Raw genomic sequence first — 21,711 nt, 5'->3', positions numbered from 1 at the left:
GGAAGGAACATTAGCCGTACAAGAATTTGCTGGACTAATTACACTTGGGTTTCGTTTGATAAAACTGAATCTGAATTCTGAAATCTGAATACTGAAACAATTAATTTGCTGAATTTTAAGCACTGAAAAAAATATATGAATGTCTGAATTTTAATTCTAAACCTATTTCTACTGTTTGATAAATATTTATAACTGAATGCTTAATAAGTTTAATTTGACAATTTTGCCCTTATATCCTTTCATTCAAAAAAGAAATAGAATCTATGATTTAATTAGTTTAAAATTGTTAGGTATAAAAATGACAATATTTATTTTTAAATCAAATTAATATAAAAGATTAAATATATTATATTAGGAGTATGAAGAATATATGAAAGTCATTAAAAAGGGAGAAAAGAGAAACTAAAAATCATTAGATAGAGAATATTATGTTATTTAATTAGATAAGACTTATGAACATAATTAACAAACAATGGTAGATTTGGTAGATAAGATAAGATGGCTGAAGTAATTCTATTGATTCTTATCAGAATTAAGCATTCAGTTAGGATTCTTGTGCTGAAAAAAATACACATAAGTTCAGCAAATAGATTTTTATTTATCAAACACTCAAAATATCTGAATATCTGAAAACATTCAGATTCAGCATTTTTTTATATTATCAAACAGACCCTTGCAAATCGATTTTTAGTAGGATTGCTATCAGTATATGGTAAGTGTTGGAGAATTTGCTGTACTTAGTTTTCCAGAGAGGAGGATATTCCTTCGAATTGGTGGAAAGTAATGAAATTTTACTCGGGTGGTAGGATAACTTTATGCAAACAAGTCTCAATCCAAACACACGAGTCCATACCACCCGCCTCTTATCAATTTCATTCAACTTACTTTTGCAAGATTTAAACCACGTCACCACTGTACTTAACTATTACTCCGTGTTCTATTTTTAAAAAAAAAACTATTACTCCGTAGAATTTACTTTATTTTAATGCATCTTTATTTACCAAAAAAGAAAAAAAAATCAATTTCATTCAACTACACAAAACTCCTCTCTACTACTTTCTACTACCTCTGCTCTCTTTACTTGCAAACTGCGGCAAAAATTTAGCAGCATCGATTTTGATGGCATCATTGACGAACTCGACTAAAATTTCATTACTTTCCACCAATTCGGAGGAATATCCTCCTCTCTGGAAAACTAAGTAAAGCTCCAATTTTAGGGCCACAAACGACTTCGTTATTACCCCACAACTGCATCTAAAATGTTCTCATGCTGGAGAATTTTAGAAAGCCCTTTTACGTTAACAACTTGAGATGCCATTATTAACCTGATAAAATCAGATCATAGCATATTTTTCTACTTCCGTGATTAAAATTTAGAAAAGGAAGAAGGTGCATGTGCTTTGAGAACATGAATTCACTAAAATGTTCTTGTCAATGATATTAACCGCAGAATGCATTTTCCAAGCCCATTATGCTAGAAGAACATAGAAACTATACATCTTCTGAATCCTGGAACGCCTTGAGAAGTTAATTTGTTGCTATCAAAGACAAGACTGAACTTCAAAAGAGTTATTGAATAAACTAATCACAAGATCTAACAGTAAGAGAACAGCATTGGTGTGCAGTCTACTTATTCCTCCAGGTTATATATCACACATATCTGAGAACTGTGATGAGCTTCTATCATTGCAGGACCTTGGCTAGCAAGCTCCTGAATGCTAGAAGAGAATTCTTCAGCCTAAGGAGGAGTGAAGAGTCAGCAGCATATTAGCAAGAAAGGGTCAGTGTATCTGTCCATCCTTAACGTCTAAGAGTTGTGCACATAATAGGAAGCGTTCGGGTGGGAAAATGAAGTTTCTGCAAAACAGGTATGTACAATGATCTCCACAAACACGATAGCCATCAATACGTGCATTAATGAAAGAGTGACCTGCAGTCATGGAAAACTGGAGAACCTGATACCACCAAGGAATATTGCTCCAGGTATTGAAAAGATAATGTTTATGGCTTATTTAGTGAGCTTATCCAATGAAAGGCAAAGAAAAGATGTTAGAAAGATGCAGATGGAGAACAATGAGGAAGGACAAAACGTTTTTAATTGCCGTTTCATTTGCAGCAAGTAAAATCAATCTCATCAAGGGTAAAGAGGAAGAAGAAAAGAAGGGACCTAGAAAAAAGATTGAGATGCAACTGTTACTCTATTAGTCTCTGCGAATTACAATGGTTCAAGCGAAGAAGATCTACAGGAAATTCAAAGATGGCAAAGCAATCTTCAGGTGCTGTCACGAAGAACCTTTCAACTAACTTAATTGGAAAGAGCAAGCCACTTAAATTTCATTATAATTTACTCCACTTCTTTCATGCCACTGCTACACAATGAGTTTGAAAGTCATCAAGTGCACAATATTAACCCTACATACATGAAAAAACATGTGTGTATTTGGTTTAGTCTAATAACGTTTTTCGTAATCATGTGTGTGGGAAAAAACAAATTAAAAGTTGTCTAAAGTTTCTGTTGCAGAAACAGTCAAGGACAAAAAATAACACTGCTTAACTTGTTGGTATTCGAGGTTAATTCCTATTAATTGATAAAAATATATCAGTGAAAAAGATCGCATTTTCAAAAATTAAAAAAAGGAAGAAACAGAAGAAACTGAAAAGGAAAATTGGAGCCAAATCCAGGGCCACCTATGACCTAATCTTTTTGGTAATAGTACATTAATAGATGTTATGAGTTTATCTTGACAATTTTGCTCTTATTATTATTATTATTATTTTTGTAACCCAGAACATGCTCCGATCCGAGTCCTTTGAACCCTAGTCGACACATTAAACTAGAGGGAACGCTGCGGCTCCACGTACCATTTTTCTGGACAAATCACAAGGTATTTCATGGAACAGATTCGATCTCAAAACCTTTGTATTCCAAGGGGCCGATACTACCACTGGATCAACCCGTGGGGGCAGTTTTGCTCTTATTAGGTGGCCCCTTCTGCTGTGTATCAAGATATTAATGGCCGTCAAGTTTGTTTAGATATTATCATGCCAGAAATGTCTTAAAAGCAGCTGCATCTAGGAGGAGTTGCGTGAGAAGAAAAAACCAAACATATAGAGAATAGAATTTTTGTCTTGTGGGGTAGAAAGTAGAAAATATTTGTGATAAAGGAAAGTTGAAGACTTGAAGTCTCTGGAATTGAGGTTGAGGTCCAAGGCATGGAATTTCTTGCAGCAATTTATGAATGCTAGTACAACATTTGCCTTATATGGTAGAGATCATGAAAGAGGTTAAAATTAGGAAATGTTATTTACGCTCCATTTTTTGTTATTTGCAATTTCATCATTTGTTCTATCATATAGTTTAATAAATGAAAACTTACGATTAAAATGATAGTGGAAGTGTAATTAACAAAAATAGGAGTGCAAGCAACATTTCCCTGAAATTATAGTAAAATGTTATAGACCCAAGGCATGGAATTCTTGGTACAATACAAACATAATGGTCGATTGAAATTTTGAGAGTAACAGTTTGAAAACTAGTTCCCAAACAATAATCACCTTAGAATAATAAAAAAGAAATTCTAAACTTCAATTCTTAATCTGGCAAAATTCTTCTCTAAAGCAAATTCTACTAATTTAGAAAATGAATTTTTCATCAAAGTAACCATAAAAAATTTATTTTAACCCCAAAGAAAAAACCATCAAAATTTACAAATTTCTAAAACACAATTACGCGATTTAATTCCAAAACCGCAACTGTAACAAAAATAAATAATACAAAAAATATAAGGGCATAATAGGAGTTCCCGATACTAACATTCAATTGAGAACTCACTCGGGTCAGTGGGTTGGAGGGAGCCCTAATTCCCAGACGGAAGATTTTTTGCTACTTCATCCTCTCTCCACGGAGTCCGTCCCCTTGGATTCTATTCGCATTAGATCTCTGTGGTCTCTCTCGTAAGGCCGATCGATGCATCCCTACAGGCAATTGGCGGTGTTTACTGTGAATTATCTCATAGGTGTCGCCTGTGGCTTTGGCGCTGTTTTAGCTGGGTCTGCTATACGTCGCGGTTGGGCCAGGAGGAATATGATCTCGCACAGCACCAGCCGCAGCGAAGGACGAGACACTTCTGGCTGGCCGGCGTCTCCATGAAATGGGTCTCATATTTACGTGCTTTGAATGTTAAGGCTATGATTAGCCATTAGATATTAGATGCTACTTATTTCAACCCTATATTTCTTGTTAAAAAAAAATAAAATTGAGAGCTCATTTGGTGAACAATAGGGTTGTGATCTCCATGTTGCTCACATAAATTTTCTTTTCTCCAAATGAGCCCCCAGTTGTTCACCTAGAAAGTCAGGCAAAACAATCTTCCACTTCTAACTATATTTTCTCTTAAAGTTGGCGAAGGTCAATTTATTTATTTACTTCTTTTGCCTGCAATTGCTTCATTTATGGCCTATTCACAAAAGCCTCTGAAAGATGTGACCATGTTTAGAGAGAAATTAAAGGAAGGCTATTGGGATGATTATGTGTATCTGATTATTCGGTTGTGTATGGTGTCACCATGTTTCATGAATCTGGTGCTAGACACAGAATGGCTAAAATTTGGAGATTTATGTCTCGGTGATTTGAGATTTTTGATGATCAGTAGCCTGCTTTTCAGTTTTCACCTGTCTTGTTTGGCAATTGATATAATTGGGGAAAATAAATCAAAAAAGGCAAAGCATAAAACAAGGGAAAAACTAACAGGGAAGCACAGCATCTGCAAGACTCTTTTAACTATGAAACTTGCAGATATCTGTGATGCTAGTACACCAGGCAATTATACCCAAAATCCAACAACCCACCTAGCAATTATACCCAAAATCCAACAACCCACCGAACCCACCCGCAAATTTGAGAGGTTGGGTTGGATAATTTGAGTGTTGGGTCAATTTTGGATTGGGTAATAAAAATCTAGATATATTTTGGACGGTTTGGGTATTTGTGTTGGGCACCCATTACCCAACTTAAATTTTAAAAACAAATAAAGAAATTAAATTTCTTAGGTTGATACATCCTGGATAAGAGAAGCTGCTGGTGATAATCCTTTTTGTGTCGGCGTAAGCTGTATTGTATAGCCTTGTTAGCTGCAATCTAGCATTTTGTGCATTGGAGGATGGTCTGTATGCATATACATGAAGCAGAATGGCATTACCCCCGAAGGTCTCCAACATCATATTCTTATTCCATGATTGTAGTGCAAGAAAAAAAAGTACTTGAATATATTTGAGGATAAAGCAGACCTGGTATAGTCTTTGGCTCTACTATAGATAGTGATATTTGAACTAATTGGTTGAGAATTGTATCTCTCTCATCAAAATTTCAATTTAATTAAGGCATGATTGGATTTTTTATGAGACTAGAAATATGTTTGGTACAGCTAATGCTAAATCAAGTAACAAGACTTGGAAAATCGTATATTGGCATACCATTTTTTCATGCTATATCCAACTTGGACCAAAATTGGTGCTTCGATCTCTTTGTTTGAATCAAAGCTATATCCACTGTCCCGTTTGAAAATCCTTACTTGTATAAAAAATAATGAGTTCATCCAAATAGTTTAAACAGTCAGTTTGTGTGTGTGTGTTTGTGAAAGTATATTAGTGTGTAAAAATAATGTAATTCTAAAGAGCTTAAGAAGTGAGTGTATGTTTGTATTTGTGAAGATGTTTTAGTGTGTGAAAATATATTTATGTGTGTGAAAAGAAAAATTTTGTATGTAAAAATATATTTAAGATAATTTATGTATCAAAATCTATTAATTAATATTTTGGATCATATTTGGGTCATGGATTTGAGATGATCCAATATGACCCAACCCAAAATTGACTCAATCTAAACTTGGGCAGGTTAGGTATTACCCACTTAAGTAAAAATTCAATATCAATCCGCCCAATTGCCAGGTATAGATGCTAGCACTACTCTTTGATTAGCATTTCGTACCACTAAAATCCTGATTGAAAGATGACTGGATATCATCAGACATGTATTCATTGAATGAATAAAGAACTTTACAGTGAGGTTTTTCCTATAAGATCAGTTGCCATTTGATGGAATACCCGAATACATAAATCTCCACTGCTAAACCTATACTTTAAGCTAAACTCATTTTTATGCTATATATTGAGTCATCTTAGTACCTATAAACTCGCGAACAAGTTAAAAGTACAGCAGGTGTATTACTACTAACATAAATGTATCAGTTTGCAACTTTTTCTCGCATCCATTTTGTAGCTGACCATTTCTCTCCTCCCAATACTTCACATCCTCCATGTATGCTATTGGGGTCTGATTCTCCATCAAGCCCCTACAAGAACCAAAAAGAGAAATTCATAAAAGCCACAAGAACTCATCATGCTATCATTAGTTCATCTAAAGAGTATTGTTTCTTTAAAAGGGCAGAATTAATTTCTGGCACATGATGACACAATGAATGCTACAGAGCGACTCCAAAGATTCTGTTGATTTAACTGAAAAAAAAACTGGTCCAGATCAAAAACCCAGATCCCCAAGACATACAGGAAAATGATCCCAAATGTCATAGAGCTTAAATTGCTGAGCTCAATTTTCCTATTATGAAGGTCTCGCAAAGCACCTAATGCTGCTGAAGCTTCTTTCTGGTCATTGATCGGAAAATTTGTATAGTTCTTAATTCCCAGAACTTAAAATTCAATGCCTAATGAGGCCCCCAAACTGCTGAGGCCCTCAAATACATGCACCCACCAAATGACAGATTCGGTTCTTTCCACTCAAACTACTTCTAGCTAATTCTCTTATCCAAGAAGCAACTATACTGAGAAAAAACTTAAACGTGAGACTCAAACCAAAGCAGGACATCCTGCCCCTACCAGAGAGCTACTTCAAGGGGCAAATTATTACTTTTTGGCAGTCTATTAGTCATTTCATATATAAAGTCAGTCTTTACAGAGGGAATAATGATTAACAATTGTTAGAAAACAAACCATGCTCCAGAAAAGTACAGCGTCTCCTTTAGCAGGTTTTATGCACAAGCCTTTAACCATTTTCCCACCGCAGCTACATTCCCCTGTACCAGCCTGATATCAACAAAAATTACACCCAAAATAAGTAATGTAGCTGAAACTTGAAGAAAACAGGCTAATTGACGGATGGATAAGAGTGGATATGTGGCATATAGATGACTCGTCAAAAGTTCTCAGATAACAATCACAAGTGCTGGAAAAAAATCAATAGAGCTGTCAAAAAGCTCGTAATTGCAGAAACTTTTTTAATTTTCCTTTTTTTTTTGCCTAGTCATTGCAGAATTGATGTCTAAATTGACTATTATCTCCTCCAATATCACCTAAGCTTTTAGGTAAAGTGATAAACTAAAAAAAATTTATTATTTCATTTTTATATTTGGCTAAGGTAAAGGACTGTACATATTCAAGGTGCCTACAAAACTACAAATGTCCAGAATCAATTCAAACAAGAGCATATACATGGTAGAGGTATAGGGTTAGCAAAACATACAGCAAAATAAAAAAAAAATTCATGAACATCACATATTCAAGTATGCATATGTTTGCTCTTCAAGGGCAACAGTACAACCTAAATAGAGAAATTTTGTAGAAAAATGCACTGTAGCAATTTGATGCATGTGAGGTAAAAAAGTGGTTGGAAAATGTGCTCATGAAAGACATAAAAATATTTACTTAGAGAACTGCAATCCAAACAACACTGTTTCTTTAATTTTTCTATCTTTAATTTCAAGAATTCTAATCCCATACTTATTGCCATAAACAATCCTGGATTCTTGACATCTTATCTAAAGAATGAAAAACCATATTTAAAATATATGAAAAGAAGACAATGGGATGCATTAGCATAATTTCTACAGGCCATCCTTCATGTGAAACATTTAAAAAGACAATTGAGGAGACAATAAGGAAATTTTCAGGTATTTTTTCCTAAACATTGTTCAATGACGACATGACAACACAAGTTTTTTTTTTTTTGGAAGGAAATGACAACACAAGTTTCAGTTTCACCATTAAACCAGTGATGGATAATGGATCTTTCTTTTTCTTGCAGTTCCAACAAGAAAAGCTGATTCTATTTTATTTAATAAAAAGCAGACTTCTAGCAGTTCCAACAACAAAGCTGATTTTGTAAAATAAAATGCTGATTTATCATGCATTTCACAAAACAGATTGATAAATTTGCCTTGTCCAGATGGAATAAGATAATAAAGCATATGGACAGTAAAAAAAAAATCATGCTGAACAAGAGCAAATGTGTTCATCGTATATCAAATCCATAAGGTCATAGGAAGAGTTAGATGCTAATATAAAATCTACTCTAAGTAGTTGTTGCAAAAATTTTTGGTGTCAAATACCCAAAAAAATTCAAAAGTTCAAGTTTACAGCAGGCATCATCATAGAGAAGAAAATTGCTACCATAGGAAAGTATGTTTCTCCCCCCTCAACATTGTCGCTTAAATAAATGAGCATTGTTGCTACTCGCTGACCACCACGCTTCAGATTAAACTGCAGCAAGATGTCTACATTCTTAGTACGAAACAATGAAAAAGGCTGACCTCATCTAGTTGGAATAGATGCAACAAAATTATAAAAGCAGTAAATAGAGCAGTTTGAATGCTTACAGTGTCAGAGAAGTAGTCATGATGCGGTTTGTAGAACTGATTCTTTTCATACCTGTGCTGCTGCAAATGTTAGACTCGATGTGGAAACATCAGTGTCTTACTTCGATCTAATATTAAACAAGCCATAAGCAAAGTACCCACCTTAATACTTGAATGAGCTCCCCATTCTCTACTGGCACTTGTGAATAAACAGATATGCGCTTTTCAATGGCCTGATTGGAAAAGGGGGAAGAATGATCAAGTTTCTGTTCTACAATGACTAATATTACAAAACATTCACTCGTCTAGAGACACTAACAATACAACCTCATCTTTGTTGGTCATATGTACTTTTGTGTTCTCTGACATATCTAAAAAATAAAATCAGAACCTTTAATTTGCTTTCAGACCTAATAATTCAAACACACTGCAAAAAGAAAACCTTGGAATGATTAACCAGAAACCTAATCCAGAGTTTCTTGTATCAAACACCTTATATATCCATGTATTTCTAATTCATGTCTTTACCAAGCATCGATTTTCCAGTTCCAAGGTAAACTTGAGACACTAAGGTATATCTTACTGTTATTGTAACTATCATATCAGAAGCATTCTTGTAACTATCATATCAGCAGCATTATATTCTCTACACACAAATAAAAAGACAATGGATTGCTTAAAGCAATAAGTGGCTCCTACATTAAGAACTACGGTGCACTTTAAGTCTTTACCAGCTGGAAGGCTATCAATGAAGATACACATAAATCATAAAAGCCCCAAGTGTAACCAAGTTATATATATTTCAGTGATTAGTCTTACAAACGTAGGTTCAACGATTCAAGACAGATTTGTAATGACTTTCAAATATTCAAACCTGTATCATGGGAAAACTTCTTTCTTCATGGCTCAGAAACATACCAGAGCTAGTCCTCACATTACTCTTGATCCCCTGTAGAAAAAATGCACTATGACAAACTAAAAGATTCAGAAGTCACTCTAACAAAACAGATAGTGCTCAGTAACTACCAAAACCACAAAAAAATACTTCCTCTTATATGGATACATTTGTACATATGTATTTGTATATTTGTGTGTGTGTGTGTGTGTAAAACCAGAAAACACTAGTATTGCATACAATTATGGATTCACACATATTTGCTGCATCAGATATGCAAAGGAAATTCTTTAGCTTGAATCAATTGCTAAAACCAACTCATTTGAAGACAAAACGGCAGAGAGAACTATGAACATTTGAATTGTGCAGGAATTCCTTTGAGATATCTAAAGCTTCCCTAAACCAAGAGCCCTCAATGGAGGTTGCTAAGGGAAACTCCATTTGTCTGTTGTTGGGGGGCCTATCCGCTAGAATATTATAACTTACCAAACCTGTTATAGCACAGCATCTAATATGCATCACCAAAAGAGAGAGACAGAGAGAGAAAGAGAGAGAAAGACTTACTAAACCTGTAATAACTTATGCAATTAAATATAATACCCCTATTACACTTCCAAGATGCCTTTCCTCATTTGACTGAATAAAACTCCAATTCTCACACATAAACATATAAAACCAAATGAGATACCCTTTCTATTAGCAGTCTCCATTATGATGGAGCATTCGAACCTTATACTTTTCAACTGATTCAAGTGCTGGCAGCAGCACATTCACTTTGAAAACTTCACTGCATCAGTGCCCATGAAGTCAGATATTTCCCGTCCAGAAGTGGAAAAACTGGAAAACCGGTCCACATCCAAGTAAAGTCCAAGTACCAAAAAAGCTTTATTTAGAAAACCATGCTTAGTTAACGAAAACTTTTACGGAAGAAAACCCTACAGCTTACTTTAACATGATTGTAATTCTTTTACTTTTTTCCTTCTTTTCTATTAAGCAAGCCCAAAACAAAATGCTACTGTTATTAGGTGGCTAAAATAAAGACTACCACAGGCATCATGAGAAAGCAATCACTTTGACTTGCTTCAATATCGAAGACATAAGAACTTGAAAACACTCACTTTGACTAAAATAAAGACTACCACAGGCATCATGAGAAAGCAATCACTTTGACTTGCTTCAATTTTGAAGACATAAGAACTTGAAAACCCTCAATTCTTGATAAATCTTCTTCAGTTTCCTTTAGTGAGTTAGAAGCTATTGGAATTTCCCAATTCTTGATAAATATATTTGAATCTCTTCTTTTTGGGTACTTGGGAGGGTGGAAACCAGTTACATCTGAACTAATCTTGGCGTCAATAGTACCAATCATGTCAAAAGCTAATAAACTCCTAATTGAGTCTGTCGGCTTATCATAGTGCTGTTCCTCTCCTCGCCTCAATTTCAGGCTAAGCTTGGCTATATGATCTGCACATACATTGCCTTCTCTCCACTGGTGCTGCAGCCTGCATTCCTGTGATCTTAATCTCTTCTAATCACAAGGAAGCTTCCTTTTCTAAACAATAAAAAAGTCTATATTATGGCGTTCTTCCTTTCCTCTGGCATGAAATTTGTTTTAAGTAATATTGAGAAGCTATAACTTGCCCTGGCAATATCATTGTCTTTTATTCCTTCTTTCAAACTTCATAAGCATAATGTTCTCCATCTCCATAATTATGAAAAAAGAAAAAGTGGGACTATGCTTGAGATATAGACTACCATAGTCCTCAGGCTTTGATTTCTGTCCAAGAGGACTCCTTAACCTAGGCTGTGGATAGTTTATAATTTGACACTTACGGTGTTTAATTTGAAGCCATTCAACATTCCAAGACTAGACAGGAACATTGCGTAACTGAACTACTTCAAATTCTGGTCATAACATACTTTCTATGCAGCCAAAAAATAGAAGCAAATGCAACATCAACAATGAAAACTCCACATCCCTGGCCACAATAGGTCGTTGCCGATGAAAGGAAGAAAATCAGAAAGGAGAATATTGCTTGAAAGGACCCCATGAAGAATAAAGGCAAGAAGAAAAAATGGAAAACAAAAACTTGTGAGGAAATATGCGACTTCACAGAGAGAACTAATGATGTCAGAGACTAAATGCCTTGGTAGCTATCAGATGACTTTTGCACTGAATCAAAGTTCTGCTCATTGCCAAAAAACCATGAGACATGAAATCTGGTATTTTGTTCATTTATACAAAAGATAAAATACAGAATATATTAATACCATCACTTATAACCAATTTGGTAGTATCTAGTAGTATATAATTGCACTGGCAGACATTCGTGTTAGGTACACGTATAGCATTATTTGCCAAAAAAAAGGTAGTACAAACTTTAGCACAAAAATTAGTTGTTCTGAAGGCAAATGACTCCTTAAGCAGCAAATTCTTTTTTAAGTGTAGTAGACCTAGAGAAATGGGGAAGCCAACAATTCTAACTCATAAAGATATCAGATTGCCATAATACTGTTTATGGCAGAAAGCTAAATAGTAAGTGCAAGATCAATGACATCAACCTAGCGGCTTTAACAAGAAGCCTATGAGACTAGATTAGAGCTCTCAAATGAACAGCCAAAAATTTAACCAAAATTTCAACATTAAGTTAACGAAGAAAGAAATTATTGTAAAGCACTACAACAGCATAGGAGATGCATATCCTACAAACCTTTCCCGTTTTTGCATCAACAACAGTAGAAATCTGAAGACGAGGTAGTGCAATAGCCCTAAGATAATCGCATTCCTGTACAGGAGCAAGAAATCCAGGAGCAAGAAATCATTCTTCCTGCGTAGATTCTTTAAAAATTCTAAAGACTTGATTGAACGGAAAAGAATGCAAAAAACTCAGGCAAATAGATCAAACATCAAAAGCCAAAATATACAAAAGGACCATCATCTATCATAACATCGATCTGTCTATGCATAAGACTCAAATGTTGAAGATCTTTCAAAAAAATTAAAACGCTTACTGACATATCAGGTTTGCAGCTCACACCAATCAATGACAATGCCTAAGTTCTTATTGATGAGACAATTCTTGCAGGCATTTCAAAGGCATAACACTATTCCTATTTCATGACTGATGTCATTGGAAAGCTCGAAAGCACAGATTAAGGACAGCAGTTACGTCCTTCCACCACTATGCATTGCGAGTGCAAACAAGCAGCAGTTTTGTATTCAGCACATGCCAAATACCTTTGCACTAATGTAAAAATGCAGATAAACCACAAAGAATGAGAAAAAGTGATAACCATGTTTATGGTGAGAAACGACCTTATGCCATCTTTTATTCATTTTTCCAAATTAATTTCATTTTAAATGGTCTTTATATGTTTCTGTCACATGTTGCTTGCATGTAAGTTTCAAGAGTCATAATCTCTAGTAAGAAATGACATAGAGAGCAATAGGATGGCAATTTAGAGACAAGATAAAAGAAAATAAAATTAACACTAAGTCACATTACCTCTGGACTTAAGAAGCTGTGAAGCAATATGATTCGTGGTGACCAGCTAACTATTTCGGGTTTGACCTACATCAATGAAAAAAGAGACTTAAATTTCTTATTAGGCGATCTTGGAACAGCTTATTTCAGAAAAGCAAGTATGTTGCACAGCACGTAAAACTTAGCATTTAAGGTTTTAAGTTGTTAGGCTTCCCTTGCTTTCCATAAGAAGGAGAGATGATATGAAAACCTTAAATGATACCTCTAAATAAATCATTTTACTCTTCAAATGCCTTTGCTTAAGTTTAAAGTTCACCACAAATCATTAGACCACAAGCCCCGGAAAATCCTCAGGTCAAGATTACAAATAGAAATTCCAGTATACCATAATTACCAACATTTAGCTCATAAACTGGACATTCCAGATGGTGCACAAGTTTTGTGCAACTGAAAGGTTTGCAAAACAAAGATCAACAACCTATGTGAAAGAGCTTTCTGCTCGTGCACAAGCTATGTCTACTGCCTCAAAGATCATCAAAAACTCTACTAGATATTTCTAATTTTGTGATATATAAATAAAACATTTGAACTTGGGGTGTTTCTGGTGGCAAATTCTGGCAGAGGGGTTCTCGCATCTTTATAGGTCTTCTCAATCTTGAGAATGCACTCAACAAGTGCAACTCCGTTTGAAGTATTGTAGGTGAAAATGAAGTCAACATAAACAAAGGACTGTCCAAATCCCACTCCTAAAAATGGATCTAACAAGAGACAATACACAAAGTCATCCAAAAACCAAGGATCCACATGAAACATAAATATATCCAAAACCCAGAAAGCTGAATGACGAGAACGATTTTTTTTTCCTCAGTCTGTCTGCAGTGACCATCTGCGTCTGCCATCACTTCAAGTGTGAGATGATTTATTTTCAATCTTCAGAAATGGTGGATAGATAAGGCAATGGTGAAGTGAGGCAGGCTTTATATGCTAGTTTAGCAGCCTTGACTGAGGTTTAGAAAATTCAATTAGTAGAAAATTGAAATCTGACTTCACTCATCTGTTTGAAAGAGCAAGTAAAGAAGTAACTGATGTTGCTTAAGTGGCCTTGTCAAGAACCTATATTCTTTGCAAATTAAGTATGACAAATATAGAATAAATTTGTCACTAGAATCTACAACAGCAATTTGAAACGATATCTGCAACTTCTTTTCCAATACACTACCAAATGAGAATTCACCCGACCGACGTGTTCCCATTGTAAAGCGTGCACTGGAAGAATGCAAAGACCCTCTGGCAGAAAGTGCAACCAAAAACACCCACTTTTAAGAAATCTTCCAGCCCAACATAGACTGAAAGTCTCTGTAGAGGGCTCAACAAAATAATGTTACTCTTTAAACTTCTTGCAAGATGAAATCTTGGAAAACCATGCCTTATCTCTGCCTTGAAAGCTAGACAACTACTAAGCATCATCAAGGAGGGTATCATTCACTCAACCAGATGGGGAAAGACCATGTATAATATATCTTCACCTTAACCACAAGTGATTAGTGTCTCCCCAATCTAGCAAAGGTATATTTCCACACAATGGAAGTTTTAGGAGCGAAATGAAAGAGGAACTGCTAAGTATTCATCCACAATATGCCAGCCAAGTTTCTCTATCCAGAGTCCAGCAAAGATACTAAAATGTCAATGAAAAACCTCTCCTTCATACTCCATGAGCCCTTAGTGGATCCATTTCTCAGTAAATTTGAAGAGAAAGAAAGTACAAAACTTTAGACCCAACTGTAAAATTACCAAATTTCCACCTTCACCTTGCTTAAAGTACAATTTTTCCCTCTGCCTAGAATGAAATGGTGTCATATTCATCATAAATTCTCATTCAAGAAATTTGGTAAATCAAATCTAAGAAATTTGACTCACATGAGCAAGAAAAAGGTAAAAATACTTTTAAAAAATGGTGGGTAATAGGTTCCACATACAAAGCCCTACCCAATGAGTGTAAACTAAAGTTCCATAAACAAGTATCAAAAAAGTGCAAAGTGCATATGGAAATATAGGATTTCTTTCATAAATGCGCCACATATTATCATGAATTTAAACTTCCGAGGATGCATAACATATAACATCAGACAAAAACCTCAAACCTATATTTTAGTTTTATTTTAAATATTTCAAATTTCTAGCTCTTGCTTGTAAGATCTACAATTTTGTGGTAATCAAATTTCAAATTAACATGCATGCAGTACAGGGGCAGAGACCAAAATTCGGTTAAGCATATCCAAGAAAAGATTGAAGCATACATATCCAATACGTAAAGTTACAGCTTCTTTGTCATAAGCCCAATGAGAATAACCTGAAATTGGGAGGGGGGGGGAGGGAAAAAAAGAGCACTTTTTCATCAAAGCAGGAAATAACAAAATTAAAAGATGAAAGAACAGGTAATCACGTGCACTGGCTTATATCCAACTTCTTCAAGAGCAAAGGTGAAATCCTTTTGCTCATAGTTTGTCAAAGGACAACACAAACATAATGAGACACTTATCTCCTGTCATATGGATGTTGTGTAGCAATAAGTTTATGCATGTTAAGCTCTGTCATTAGAGCTGGCAATTTGTCCCAAGTCCCAATGGGCTACCCATGCCCAAAGGAATTTTGGGCGGGATGGGTATTATAATTTGGTATTGGGTTTAAGTTGGGACACATCCCAACTATACCCATTAATGAATGGGAAAGGATGGGAAATACTTGGGTACCCATTGGGCTCAAATGACAAGGGCTCCGTTTGGATTAGCTGTTTTTGGGGGGTGTTTTTGAAATATTTTATTGTAGCAGTGTATATGAAAAATTTTTACTATAAAATTTTTTTGAAATATTTGATATACTAATATGGATGGGATGTTTCTTGAGTTATTGTATATTACTGTAACATTGTATTTGAAAAACTTATTTTTTTGAAAAAATAGTCAATCCAAACGGAGTCTTAGATTCAAAAATTATCTTTAACAATTTTTATAGTCATACCAGCGAATATAATCTAGTTGTCTTCCTAGTCATTATCCATAAGAATTTCCAACATTTCAGTTAGTTTAGACCTGTCATCCTTGGACAATGATGAGGATAAATATTCAACATCCTAAGGACCTTGGCCATCTTGATATATGTTGGAATATGGCTGTATATCTATCTTTTCTTTTATTTGTTAATCCAATTTTTTATGGGAATATTGAGTATAAAGCACTTGCATGTTTATTTAATAAAACTAAAAGAAATTTAATAAATCAAAAATATTAAAATTATATAAAAATAAAAAATGAATTAAAAAAAATATGTAGAAAATGGATTTGGGTATTGGGCGGGATCAATCTAAACTCATCCCAAACTGATCCCGCCCAAGTTAGTCCCAAAACACATATGGGTAATGTTGGGCCCAAACCCATATGACTCGGTTCCATCTCAAACCCAAGCAAATCCCGCCCATCCCGCCCATTTTGCCACCTCTATCTGTCATTAACGGTTCCATATGGATTGCAGAATTACTGCATTAACCATATTGATAATTGAGATTTCTTCAAGAGCAAAGGTGAAATCCTTTTGCTCATCATTTGTCAAAGGACAGCGCAAACATAATGAGACACTTGTCTCCTGTCATATGGATGTTGTGTAGCAGTAAGTTTATGCATGTTAAGCTCTGTCATTAATGGTTCCATATGGATCGCAGAATTACTGCATTAACCATATTGATGGTTGAGATTGTTATGGTTTCATTTTCTTCTTGGGGAGCTGGGGGTTGAGTATAAACATGCTTAACCAAACTGCAAACTTGTACAATTTCATACTTACTCAATGAAATAAGCAAGAAAAACATATCATATCATGTGCTATTTGGAGAGTTCTATGGGTTGCTGTGCATAACAACATAAAATACCATTTTCAGACTTTATTGGAAAAAAAAGTATGAACCTCTTCCCAGTTGACCACTGCCGCTGTTCCGACCTCCAAGTGTTCTTCTAAAGGAGGATTCAGAACCTATGAAGAAAAGCATAATACCATTGAATGCACATTAATTACAAATCGAGGTTGATAGATGTTACTACTTTAGTTTAATCCACACGCAGAATAGAAGCATTATCCTAAGGAATCTGAGCATTGCATTGTTGCATATATTCTCTAGAAGCACTGGTCAGCTCTTACATACACAATTTACTATTTTACAACACAAATACCAAGCCTAACCTTTTCAAATAGCTTTGGGGAAGTTGAAATAGAACCGGTACTGAATTCATGTTATGTTTTGACTAGCAGTTATTATGAACTTTAAGGATGTGACTTTGCTGACAAATATCAGTCTCTAAAAAGTTGCTAACATCACCAAATTCCAATAAAAGATTATCCAATGCTTTGAATATCAGTTCTTACACTTGGCAAAGTGGTTGTTAATTAAAGTAGCCATCTAGGTGGTTTAAGTGAATTTTAGCTTCAAGACTTATGCAGTCAAGCATAGCCACCACACAGAGTGACAGGCTTTTCTAGGAGTTATAGTTGCGAGGTTCAATATTTGTATAGAAACTGAAGAGGATTCAGAAGGAAACCATTTCTAAATAAAAATAAATAAATGACTTTTATCAGCCGTTAAACTATATGAATGTAAAATAAGACCACACAACAATAACATTCGATGAGTATTAGACACTTGAATCAGAAAAAATAGAACAGAACGAGTGGTTCTCACACATGTTAGTCACATCAAGTATACGGACTTTCCTGAAACAATGACTTAGATCTAGCAGATATTGGTACTTGAAGCCAAAGATTTGGTTTATTCACCTTTGCCTTTTCTTTCAGAAATCAGTCAACTGATGTCATAGTTAAAGTGACAAGTATGCTGCATCTCAAAATCCATGTCTTAATTTGGATGGTAGCTTGTTAACTATTTCATCTCATCACTTCTATTTGGGGTAAGCAGAAAAGTTAAGAGTACGTGTGAAAATCTTTGAAGCAAAAGGACCATTTGCAAAGAACAATAGATGAACAAACCACCAGAAGGAGCCTACGTTTTCACACCTTTTAGCAGTAAATGTATAATTCTCATAGTTTTGCCAAAAAAGATGATAAAATTAAGACAACAAAGTTAGAAAAGAAATATGTGATGAGGCAGTTAACAATAGGTCAAGATATAAAATCATGCTGTAAACAAACCAATTCAAAAGAATGCCTTGATATTAAAATGCTTGAAAGAGCATCAAAAAATGTACCATATGAATCTTCCAACTTTCGAATAAATGACAACTGTAATAGCGCACCTGCACAATTAATTATTGAACATCATTATTACACCTTAGCAAAACATTACCAAAAAAAAAACAATCCTTACAAAACAACCATGTACATTTTCTAATCTCTTATTGAAATCTACATATAAGCACAATAAGTAAACACCAAAATAATAATAATAATAATAAATTGCCAAGTCATCAACCTCACAACTGGCTTAGTTCAGACTTATGTCCTATCCAAAAGGTCATCATTTTTATCATTTTAAAGAATGTTGATATACAATTAACAACTTCACAAGATTTCCATCCAACCCAAAAGCTCAACAAATTGATCATTTCAAAGTAGGCTGATATATAGTCCATATCCCAATGATCAAATTGGGAAGAAATCTCTAAAATATTGGGCAAGTGATTAAACATGGGGTACTCAATACATATAAATTCAACACATTTTCCAATTTTTCTGGGATTATGGTTATGTTAGTTCACATCCAAAATTGCATACCAAAAGCATATCACTCCTATTAAACAGTAAAAAAATTTGGAATCTTTAAGATCATCACACGGTTCACAAGTGTAAATTTACCTGTATTTCTAACTAATGATCCAGTCAAAAATTTCATTCCACAACTCCTAAAGAATTGTCCAGATAGTTTAGAGGAATCTGCAAAATAAAAGGCCACCAGTTCTTATTTCTTGTTTTTCATCTAACATTCCAATGTCAGGCTCCATTTGTACTTCTAACTACTAAAAAAAGAAAAGTCCCTTCTATAATGTTTCAGTGTAACAACTCCGTTATGGTAAAATTTTCAGCCATTCCTGTCCTTGATTGTAAACTAACAGAATTAGATAGAGAACAAAAATCCCATTTTCACATCTGCTCCTTTAATCTCCATTTCAAAAATTAGTATCTCTAGATCAAATCTGAATCTCAACAATTCCCATAACATTGCCAGCATTCAAATGTAGAATCCCATTTCAACAATGCCTTTGCCAATTAGATCAAGAAGCTTAATAGAACTCTTATTCCAATGCATCTTTCTTTCTCTTTTATATAATTTAAATTCACAAATATATATATATAGGTAAAGCATGAACAAAAAAGAAAAAGAGAAAAACGAATTATCTGTGGAAGAAATGTATTAGGATTGGATACCGATAATCATTCCAGCAGTGACAAATGTGAGGAGCCCAAAAACAATCTTCATCGCTGATGCCATAATCCTCTCTCACACACAAGACACAGTTGGTGAGTGAGTGTGTGTACGAGGAAACGGGAAATCTAAATCTATGATACAAATAGGGATAGATTTGTTCGTTTGTTTGGGACTTTTGTCTGAAACCGATAACCGAAATTTAAGGACAACGAAAAAGGATTTGTTACCGTGTTTGTTTCTTTCTACTAGCTAAGCTTGTTCTGATCGAAAGAAATGAAGAAGAGAAAAGAAAGTTTAGACTTAATTGCTTTGAATGATCACATTTACCCATTGGACTATCACACCTTGACTAAGAAAGGCAATGGGTGCCAGTGCAGCATCTAAGGGTGTCAACCGTCAACAGAGGCGGGTGCCCGAGTGGATAGAATGGAGCGGGGCGGGGGTAACATACACCTGCATCGTCGCGGCATATAAAAAATTATATATATACATATATATATATATATAGATTTATAGATGTATATATAATACATATATATACACAAATTGTCCCACGTGAGAGGCATATTGATCAAATTGTCCCATCTTGTGCAGTCATTTAAAATACAATTTCGATATTTGCCTCTATGTTAAATATAGTAGGTTGATTTCTTTCCTTGCGGAGGACAGCAAATTGTGTATATATAATAAGCATAAGATCGGATGAATAGATTGTTAAATATGATAAGTTGATTTATTTCCTGCAAGGGAAACGGGACGGGGTCGGAGTAGGAGATGGAACAGGAGACGAGGAGAGTTATTTAACAACGGGGCGGGTCCCCTTCCCATTGCCACCTTTAGTAGTAGCGGAAGGGACTTGCATCCTATAACCATGAGATCTAGGATTCGAAATCCATAAGAATGGAAAGAAAATGTTGGAAGAGTTTCTCTCAATAAGAGGATCAATCGGATTCAAACAAAATTAGTCACAAATCGTAGAATAAAATGGATGCGCGTGCCTATGATTTATACTTAAAAAAAGATACTATGAGAGCCTTCGATAAGAGGGATTTTTCTCTCCCGACCTTAAATGGACATCTACCGTCCCCGTATCACTTAAATAAATAAAAAATAAAAATTTTAGACATCACTAATAATCATAAATTAGTTCTAATGAGAATTAAAGTATTAATTAGTAATCTGTAGTTGTTTTCAATTAGTTTTGTGTATAATGTTATTATATTGATAGTGTATATAAGATGTTGATTCTATCTTTTCATTTAGTCTTTTCCATGTCATGTCAGGCTAGACTTTTGTAGTAGTAGTAGGATTACCATTAATAGTATAGTAGTGTCATTAGCAATTGTAGTAGTAATGGCGGCTGACAATAGCATCACTTGGTAATAGTAATAAATAATAAATGAGGTTACCCTGTGGGCGCCCATGGGATGGGTGACGGGGATGATGGCCGCGAGGAATGGCATTCTTTCTTCTTTTTTTTTTTCTTCAATAATAACATTTATATAATTTAATATATTTTATTTTACAGAGAGATGCTATTCCATAATAGAACGGGTCGCCATGCTGAACTTTAATCAATTATTTGAGGGTAAATGAGTAAAAGGCCATATGTTAACAACCCTTTTCCGTGTATGTCTTCCAAACAGCACCGAAGGAACTTTTTTTTTTTTGCCGCTTACTACTCTTTTTTTATTTTCTTAAACTTGTTTTTTAAATTATTTCTAAGAAGTGATTTTAGAAGTGGGAGGGAGATAAGAGATTAAAATCCAGGACCTCTAATTTTTCTCTAACTCAAGGTTTCTCTTCTTTTCATTCCTCTCTTAGATTGCCAAACTAGGAATAGGTAGGATTTTTGTTTTGAGAAATATTTAATTACACTTGCTTATTTGTTAATTGCACTCAAATTTGCTTCTTTAGCATGTGAATTAGATAACAATACACATATTCTTGTTGAATGTACGACATTTACTTTCATAAAATTTTGTAATTCAAATGAAAAGTATGGGCATTTTCATCTTTTCTAATTAGTGTAAAACTCATAAAAAAAAATAAATGAGGAGTATCATTAAATTTTTTTCCTTTTCTTTTAATAGCAAAATTTTTTTATTCAATAATGAAATTATAAAGTAATGACTAGTTGTAGTCTTGTAGACTAGTTCCTTGCATGGAATAATGTAACTTTTTTCAAAAAAAAAAATGCATTTTTACCTATGTTTTTATGATCAAGATTTTGAAGATTTTCATTTTATATACAATCAA

General features: G+C 34.5%; 1 protein-coding gene across 4 annotated transcripts; it reads right to left on the bottom strand.

The window, feature by feature from the left end:
- Nucleotides 1-5,997: 5,997 nt before the first annotated feature.
- LOC113734679 (prolyl 4-hydroxylase 1) lies at nt 5,998-19,912 on the bottom strand. Of its 4 annotated transcripts, XM_027261316.2 has the most exons (13): nt 19,452-19,912; nt 18,882-18,959; nt 18,275-18,322; nt 16,983-17,048; nt 15,323-15,375; nt 13,047-13,112; nt 12,252-12,326; nt 9,520-9,594; nt 8,808-8,878; nt 8,667-8,718; nt 8,461-8,550; nt 7,006-7,098; nt 5,998-6,350 (listed from the first exon to the last, which is right to left on the bottom strand). In XM_027261316.2, exons 1-13 carry the CDS (start codon nt 19,513-19,515, stop codon nt 6,243-6,245), a joined length of 939 nt encoding a protein of 312 aa, XP_027117117.1. In that variant the 5' UTR covers nt 19,516-19,912; the 3' UTR covers nt 5,998-6,242. The 4 variants fall into 4 exon arrangements, with proteins under 4 accessions (XP_027117117.1, XP_027117118.1, XP_027117119.1 ...); XM_027261317.2 differs by lacking the exon at nt 18,882-18,959 and having other exon boundaries at nt 19,452-19,908; XM_027261318.2 differs by lacking the exons at nt 15,323-15,375; nt 18,882-18,959 and having other exon boundaries at nt 19,452-19,909.
- Nucleotides 19,913-21,711: the final 1,799 nt, after the last annotated feature.

Source organism: Coffea arabica, chromosome 3c, assembly GCF_036785885.1.
Source record: "Coffea arabica cultivar ET-39 chromosome 3c, Coffea Arabica ET-39 HiFi, whole genome shotgun sequence".
In the NCBI taxonomy this organism is placed as follows: domain Eukaryota; kingdom Viridiplantae; phylum Streptophyta; class Magnoliopsida; order Gentianales; family Rubiaceae; genus Coffea; species Coffea arabica.
The sequence above is the reverse complement of the archived record's forward strand: the minus strand, read 5'-3'. Positions and strand labels throughout refer to the sequence as shown.